The sequence below is a fragment of the Nerophis ophidion genome, linkage group LG08 (assembly GCF_033978795.1).
Source record: "Nerophis ophidion isolate RoL-2023_Sa linkage group LG08, RoL_Noph_v1.0, whole genome shotgun sequence".
Classification (NCBI taxonomy): Eukaryota; Metazoa; Chordata; class Actinopteri; order Syngnathiformes; family Syngnathidae; genus Nerophis; species Nerophis ophidion.
In genome coordinates, this window is record NC_084618.1 from 10,127,356 (window position 1) to 10,136,391 (window position 9,036).

The 9,036-nt window shown below is 41.0% G+C and overlaps 1 protein-coding gene across 2 annotated transcripts in view; it reads right to left on the reverse strand.

The window, feature by feature from the left end:
- The window catches only part of LOC133557302 (kelch domain-containing protein 1-like), a 37,723-nt gene that overhangs the window by 18,005 nt on the left and 10,682 nt on the right, over window positions 1–9,036 (reverse strand). For both annotated transcript variants that reach the window (XM_061907669.1, XM_061907667.1), the window contains exons 4-6: window positions 6,975–7,087; window positions 6,816–6,906; window positions 6,654–6,752 (exon numbers count right to left, since the gene is read on the reverse strand). In XM_061907669.1, the coding sequence (XP_061763653.1) occupies window positions 6,654–6,752; window positions 6,816–6,906; window positions 6,975–7,087 (303 nt within the window). The remainder of the gene's footprint in view (window positions 1–6,653; window positions 6,753–6,815; window positions 6,907–6,974; window positions 7,088–9,036) is intronic.

A 9,036-nucleotide genomic window follows, 5' to 3' on the forward strand; every position in this document is an offset into this window, starting at 1 on the left:
AACATTAGAGGAATTGTTACAACGTGTAAATGGAATAAAACAAACAACATGTTTACTTGACCCTCTTCCTGGGAAACTGATCAAGGAGCTCTTTGTATTATTAGGTCCATCAGTGCTAAATATTATAAACTTATCACTTTCCTCGGGCACTGTTCCCCTAGCATTCAAAAAAGCGGTTATTCATCCTCTCCTTAAAAGACCTAACCTCGATCCTGACCTCATGGTAAACTACCGACCGGTGTCTCACCTTCCCTTCATTTCAAAAATCCTCGAAAAAATTGTTGCGGAGCAGTTAAATGAACACTTAGCGTCTAACAATCTATGTGAAACCTTTCAATCCGGTTTCAGGGCAAATCACTCGACGGAGACAGCCCTCGCAAAAATGACTAATGATCTATTGCTAACGATGGATTCTGATGCGTCATCTATGTTGCTGCTCCTCGATCTTAGCGCTGCTTTCGATACCGTCGATCATAATATTTTATTAGAACGTATCAAAACACGAATCGGTATGTCAGACTTAGCCCTGTCTTGGTTTAACTCTTATCTTACTGATAGGATGCAGTGTGTCTCCCATAACAATGTGACCTCGGACTACGTTAAGGTAACGTGTGGAGTTCCCCAGGGTTCGGTCCTTGGCCCTGCACTCTTCAGCATCTACATGCTGCCGCTAGGTGACATCATACGCAAATACGGTGTTAGCTTTCACTGTTATGCTGATGACACCCAACTCTACATGCCCCTAAAGCTGACCAACACGCCGGATTGTAGTCAGCTGGAGGCGTGTCTTAATGAAATTAAACAATGGATGTCCGCTAACTTTTTGCAACTCAACGCCAAAAAAACGGAAATCCTGATTATCGGTCCTGCTAGACACCGAACTCTATTTAATAATACAACTCTAACATTTGACAACCAAACAATTAAACAAGGCGACACGGTAAAGAATCTGGGTATTATCTTCGACCCAACTCTCTCCTTTGAGGCACACATTAAAAGCGTTACTAAAACGGCCTTCTTTCATCTCCGTAATATCGCTAAAATTCGCTCCATTCTGTCCACTAAAGACGCTGAGATCATTATCCATGCGTTTGTTACGTCTCGCCTCGACTACTGTAACGTATTATTTTCGGGTCTCCCCATGTCTAGCATTAAAAGATTACAGTTGGTACAAAATGCGGCTGCTAGACTTTTGACAAGAACAAGAAAGTTTGATCACATTACGCCTGTACTGGCTCACCTGCACTGGCTTCCTGTGCACTTAAGATGTGACTTTAAGGTTTTACTACTTACGTATAAAATACTACACGGTCTAGCTCCATCCTATCTTGCCGATTGTATTGTACCATATGTCCCGGCAAGAAATCTGCGTTCAAAGGACTCCGGCTTATTAGTGATTCCCAAAGCCCAAAAAAAGTCTGCGGGCTATAGAGCGTTTTCCGTTCGGGCTCCAGTACTCTGGAATGCCCTCCCGGTAACAGTTCGAGATGCCACCTCAGTAGAAGCATTTAAGTCTCACCTTAAAACTCATTTGGATGCTGTAGCCTTTAAATAGACTCCCTTTTTAGACCAGTTGATCTGCTGTTTCTTTTCTTTTTCTTCTATGTCCCACTCTCCCTTGTGGAGGGGGTCCGGTCCGATCCGGTGGCCATGTACTGCTTGCCTGTGTATCGGCTGGGGACATCTCTGCGCTGCTGATCCGCCTCCGCTTGGGATGGTTTCCTGGTGGCTCCGCTGTGAACGGGACTCTCTCTGCTGAGTTGGACCCGCTTTGGACTGGACTCTTGCGACTGTGTTGGATCCATTGTGGATTGAACTTTCACAGTATCATGTTAGACCCGCTCGACATCCATTGCTTTCCTCCTCTCTAAGGTTCTCATAGTCATTATTGTCACCGACGTCCCACTGGGTGTGAGTTTTCCTTGCCCTTATGTGGGCCTACCGAGGATGTCGTGGTGGTTTGTGCAGCCCTTTGAGACACTAGTGATTTAGGGCTATATAAGTAAACATTGATTGATTGATTGATCATATTTTTTAACACTGAATACAACTAAATGCGTGCATTTTTAAGTAAGACCAACATTTTTAGAGTATAATAAGTCTCTTATTCTTTTTAATAACATTGTTATTCTGAAGCTAACCAATAATAAATAAATTGTCATGTCTGTTGATCATGTTTTTGTTTGGCCATGTGCTGTTTGTCCTTTGGACTCTTTAAGTTCCTGTTTTTTTTCCCACTCCCTTGTCTGGTTTCCTTGGTCACTCATTTTGTCCACCTGTCTCTGGTGGACAAAATGCCTGCTCACCTGCTTCCCGAGCACTAATCAGAGGCCGTATTTAAGCTTGTCTTTGCCAGTCAGTCGCCCTGGTGTCAATGTGATCTTTTCTTGCTCTGTGCTGACTTGTTTCATGCCTTGCCATGCCAAGTAAATTTTGTTTGATTTATGTTCATAGTCTTCTTAGCCCAAGTTGTGCCTCCGCTGTGAGCGATTTTTGTTTGTATCTTTTTTTAGTTTAAATTAAGTCATGTTTTTACCTAAATGCCATGTCCCGAGTAGTCCGTCTGCCTCGCTGGGAGAACGACCCCACAGTAAGCTGCGACCCCCCCATCGTGACATAAAATACTTCTTACCATTAATGAGACTTCTTGAACAGGTGCGGTAGGAAACGGATGGATGGATTTAAATGCAAGAGAATGTTTTATATTTTGAACTTTATTTTTAGCACTGAATTCCAGCGGAATTATTCATAATTATCGTGTTAAGCAATGTCAGAGAGCCAGATGCAGTCATCAAAAGAGCCACATCTGGCTCTAGAGCCATAGGTTCCCTACCCCTGTCCTAGATTTCCGATTTTCTCCGCATTTCCACCCAGACAACAATATTGGGGGCGTGCCTTTAAGTGCTTGCTCCATCAAGTCAGGGCTGCGCAATTATTTTGACTCGGGGGCCACATTTAGAGAAGAAAAATGTGTCTGGGGGCCGGTATGTCTATTTTTAGGGACACTAATAAAAAACCTCACAATGTCTGACTGAATGCTAAAAACGTTATGACAGACCGCCTTAAAAAAACGTAATGGAATTTTACATTTTTTAGGAAGGATAAAACACTGAATATTGACAAAATATGAACGTCACACCCCCTTTCCATCCACATTTTACAATCAAGCGAAACGCAACAAAAATGCAACAGACAGTGAAATATGAACACGAAAGGTGTAAAATAAACCCACCTACAATCTGATATAGGGGGGTTGCCCACATATGCAGTCCTCTCCAAGGTTTCTCAGTCATCACTGTCACAGACGTCCCACTGTGGTGAGTTTTTCCTTGCCCTTATGTGGGCTCTACCGAGGATGTCGTTGTGGTTTGGGCAGCCCTTTGAGACACTTGTGATTTAGGGCTATATAATTAAACTGATTGATTGATTGATTGATATATCACTAATCTTTAGAACTTTATTGGGGGGCGGGATTTTTTTATTTATGTTTTTTTTCATGAAAAAAGGAGGTTTTTTTTGGTTAGTGCACTAATTGTTAGTGGTTACCAGGGGTCACCAACACCAGGTCGCCCGTAAGGACCAGATGAGTCGCCCGCTGGCCTGTTCTAAAAATAGCTCAAATAGCAGCACTTACCAGTGAGCTGCCTCTATTTTTTATTTTTTTACTAGCAAGGTGGTCTCGCTTTGCTTGACATTTTTAATTCTAAGAGAGACAAAACTCAAATAGAATTTGAAAATCCAAGAAAATATTTTAAAGACTTGGTCTTCACTTGTTTAAATAAATTCATTTTTTTACTTTGCTTCTTAAAATTGTCAGAAAGACAATTTTAGAGAAAAAAATTCACCCTTAAAATTTTTAGGATTTTTAAACACATACCTTTTTACCTTTTAAATTCCTTCCTCTTCTTTCCTGACAATTTCAATCAATGTTCAAGTAAATTTCTTTTTTTTATTATTGTAAAGAAAAATACATTTTAATTTGATTCTTCATTTTAGCTTCTGTTTTTTCGATGAAGAATATTTGTGAAATATTTTTTTTAACGTATGATTAAAATTCAAAAAATGAATTATGGCAAATTTAGAAAATCTTTAGAATCAAATTAAAATCTTATTTCAAAGTCTTTTGAATTATTTTATTTTAAAAATTTTTGTTCTGGGAAATCTAAAAGAAATGATTTGTCTTTGTTAGAAATATAGCTTGGTCCAATTTGTTATATATTCTAACAAAGTGCAGATTAGATTTTAACCTATTTAAAACATGTCATCAAAATTCTAAAATTCATCTTAATATGGAAAAATTACTAATGATGTTCCATAAATTTTTATTTTTTCAAAACGATTCGAATTAGCTAGTTTTTCAGATTTTTTTTTGGTTGAATTTAGAATTTTAAAGAGTCAAAATTAAAGATAAACTATGTTTCAAAATTTAATTTTCCTGTTTTTTCCTTTTTTTCATCATTTATTCTGTACAAAAAACCTTCCGTAAAAGGAAAAAAAATGTACGACGGAATGACAGACGGAAATACCCACTTTTTAATATGTATATATTTATTTATTAAAGGTAAATTGAGCAAATTGTCTATCTCTGGCAATTTATTTAAGTGTGTATCAAACTGGTAGCCCTTGGCATTAATCAGTACCCAAGAAGTAGCTCTTGCTTTCAAAAAGGTTGCCGACCCCTGCTGTATCTTGTGTTTTTTATGTTGATTTAATAAAGAAAAAAAATTAAAAGATAATAAAAAAAATATATATATATTAAAATCTTCTGTGGCCCACTACTAATCAAGTATTCTCTGCATTTGACTAGTCACCCTTGATCCCCCCCTGGGAGTTGAGGGGAGCAGTGAGCAGCAGCAAGTATACTAGCCTTGTTACTCATTTTGATCCGTAGAATGTTTTGATGGATGACTTGTTTCGTTGGCAACTCGTGCACTACTTTTCTGTCACAAGACACACATCTCTTCAGAAAGTCACCTACATTGAGGCGGGGGGGCCATATAAAAGTGTCAGGCCGTATAAACGAAGGAGTCATGACACTCCGTCATTTGACGAGTCATCCCTAAAATGACACCACAGGCCACAAGTTGTTCCGGGCCATTGACTTAAGGAGATCTAACAAAACGATACGGCAGGCCACATTAATTAATGAGTCATAGCAAATTTAATGACACAAATTAGGAAGGCATATCACAAAATGAGGCGGCGGGCCAAATAAGTTAAGGCCTCATTTTAAATTTAATGATACGGCGGGCCACATACATTAGGAAGGCATATCACTAAATGATGCAACGGGCCGCATTAAGGAGTCATATCAAAATAAATGACGCAGCAGGCCACTTGAATCATGAAGGCACATCACATAATATGATGTGGCATTTCACAAAATTATACGGCTGGCCACATAGTGTGGTGGGCCATTGAATTAAGCGGCAAAAAGAAAAATGATCCCCAGGCCACTTTAATTAAAGAGTCATCAAATTGAAGCGACAGGCCAAGTGAATTAGGAAGGCATATCACATAATATGATGTGGCATATCACAAAATTATACGGCGGGCCACATTAAATGTGGTGGGCCATTGAATTAAGCGGCAAAAAGAAAAATGATCCTCAGGCCAATTTAATTAAGGAGTCATAAAATTGAAGCGGCAGGCCAAATTAATTAGGAAGGCATACGACATGATATGATGTGGCATATCACAAAATTATACGGCGGGCCACATACAATGTGGTGGGCCATTGAATTAAGCGGCAAAAAGAAAAATTATCCCCAGGCCACGTTAATTAAGGAGTCATCAAATTGAAGCAACAGGCCAAGTGAATTAGGAAGGCATATCACATAATATGATGTGGCATATCACAAAATTATACGGCGGGCCACATTAAATGTGGTGGGCCATTGAATTAAGCGGCAAAAAGAAAAATGATCCCCAGGCCACATTAATTAAGGAGTCATCAAATTGAAGCGGCAGGCCAAGTGAATTAAGAAGGCATATCACATGATATGATGTGGCATATCAAAAAATTATACGGCGGGCCACTTTAAATGTAGTGGGCCGTTGAATTACGCGGCAAAAAGAAAAATGAGATAAGACTTCAACGGTTCTGTGAAACCCTTGAAGAGAAACCTACACGGTGCTCCTTGGGCCCTCAAAGCAGCACAAATTTAGCATGAAAATTGCTTTTTCAAAAGAAACATTTTACCGTCGTGTAGTACAACCAACGGGTCATTTTTATCAAGCATTGACCTTGGAGGGCAGCCTTCTCCGTTAAACGGCTTCTCTATATTTTCATGGATAAATGTTTGGATATTCAATTATATGCTACACCAAGCCCGGTCATGTTTTGGATGATCTGTGCTTCACACTCTTGCTTGGAAAAACTAATTAATGTCCAATTTGAGCTACAAGCTAACGCTAGCTACAAGCTAACGCTAGCTACAAGCTAACGCTAGCGAGTAAGAGAGGCTTTGACGGGGGTTCACCGGGGGACATTTGGTAGCCAAAGTAAATATGCTGAAAAACTGGTAAGGCGAGGCACTGGTCTGCCGAAGCACAAAACATTGAACATAGTGTGCCAACTTGTGGCTTTTGACAGTTTGGTTAGCATTGTGCTAACAGGCTGTGCCGTCGACAAGTAAAAAGGTGAGGCCAACCTGAGTATTGGGGACGCTCCACGTCCTGGTGCGGGTGTCGAACACGTTGACCTCGTTGTTCCAGCCCCAGTAGCGGAATAAGGTTCCTCCGATGATGGTCTGACCAGGACAAAAAGGGGGCTGGTAAAAACTGTTGGTACCTCAGGTGACATCGGCACTCACCCAGGACATGTCTTCGATCACGAAGCTCCACGACGCCATGTCCCTCACCTCCGAGATGGTCTTGCAGCCGTAGCCCCCGAAGTAGACCAACCTGGGGTCGAGCAGGAGGACAATGAGAGGCGGTTGTGTGCCCTGCCTCACCCGTGCGCCATTTCTGACCGCTCGCCGTGCACCCAGCAGCTGTGGTCGGTCCTGGGAGAGGGTGGCGTTCCCTGGGAGGCGGTCACCGTCCTCCACGGGTAGCTGGACTGCGTGAGGTCCACGCTGAACATCTACAAAGGAAGCGGTGGAGTGAGCAGAAAGGTGTTTAGCAGGTGAGAATAAGGCGGAGGACTCTCCCCAAATTATAATAAATACCTCCCAGTCAACTACTCGTAAGATCACTACGAGCCCGTTGACATTCTAGAATCATAAGCAGAAGCTCAGCTTGCTCGCAGTCCTTCAGGTGAAGGTTAATTAGCTTTTAGCGTAACGTTAGCTAACTGTGCGGTGTGTGTTGACCACCTATCTTTAAAGGTCTCATGTGGGGTAGAACTGTCTTGCTTTAGTACTATTATCTTGTGTTTATCATATAGCGTTGTTTTTAGTTGTTGTGCTTGCTACAATGTTTCATCATTCCATGTGTATACTGCAGTCTGGACCCCCCGTCAAAAGCTTCTTCTAGCTTATTTGGGGGACCCTTTTGAGTACAAACATCTTTAAATGATGATATTCACTACTATTGTAAATGCATAAACTAAACAAACTTGTTATAGACAGAAAAACCCTGTCTGAGAGAAAGACAAGCATTATTGACCTACAGTTAACAACTAAGTTATTTCACTTGACCTTTTTCTGTGTTGATTGAGCTGTGTTGAAGCAGCAAAAAAGGACAAAAAAAGTTTCTGTCTCTGATAGTGTATATAATAATTTAAGTGCTTTATAAAGCTGTGGAGAGGGGCGTGTTCCACGCGTCCCCTGCGGGCGGGGTATGTGCAGGGGGCCGGCCATGAAGCAGCCAACAGGTGAGTGGATACCTCAGCTGGAACGAGTTATCTAATCACCTGTTCTCTTTATTAGCAGCGCTGGAGACCATGAAGGGGGACAAACATGAGGACGCGGGACAGAGGCACAGAGACGAACAAGAGACAGCTGAAAAGCTGGACAATTGTGTACAGTAAAAGATGTACTAAAGACTGCGTCAAACCTGAGAAGCTGAACAGACGGACAATTGTGTAAAGTAAAAGATGTATTAAATACTGTGTCAAACCTGTATCCTGAGCTGTGTGATACTGTGACAAGAAGAAGGCGGGGCGAGACGCAGGAAACCTCCACAAAAGCCTACATGAACTCCATGGTGTTCAGGGATGAATAGTCTCTCCTATTGCACAATTTTTTCAGCTATAGTTACATGAATCATTAGTAATTAAAAACCTAGTTTTGAATGGCAGGGTCCCTGCTATCACATGATACACATAACATTTACAAAATAAAAATCCACTACAGGCTTCCCAAATGCTGTAATAAATTAAGCATGAGTTGAAAATATGTCAGCATGTGGCCCCACTTTTAACTGTTTCCCTAAACACTTACAGTAAGTCATTAATTTGACTTTATAAGTCATTATTTTAGTATTTCAGGTAACTAGGACTGTTTTGTTTTTACTTTACGGGAAAAAATATCAAGCTATATATATATATATTTATCGCCATTCAGCAAATGAAGCAGAAAACACAAGCAAAAGTTGTAGGCTTCTTCATGCGACGAAGCCGGCCTACTTCAACACAGTCTGTGGTCTACTGCCCCCCCCCAGGCTGTGGTGGAGACAGGCAGAGATACACCAATCCTCACACACACACACACACACACACACACACATTAAAAGGTGTACAAAAACCCAGCATCTTAAGCATATAGATTCCTTTCTTTCATGAAGTATAAAAGTTGCTGTGATTGATGGGAATCAGACAGTAGTGATGAGAACCTCCACTTTTTTACATAGAGGAGGAAAAAAAATCCACATGAAAGTTTCTCCAGCTTCCATACTCCTTTTTAAGCACTTTATAAGAAATACATTGGCGGAAAACTCCCTAGCTTAATAGCTTGTGCGCGCTAGCTCTCTGAGACTCTTATTTTGTTAGCGCGGGCAGGACGAAGCAGGGCTTTTATTGTGAAGACAGGGTTTTTAGAGTTTTGAAGGCAGGTACGGTCGAAATAAAAAGTGTTTCTCGCCTTCCTGTCG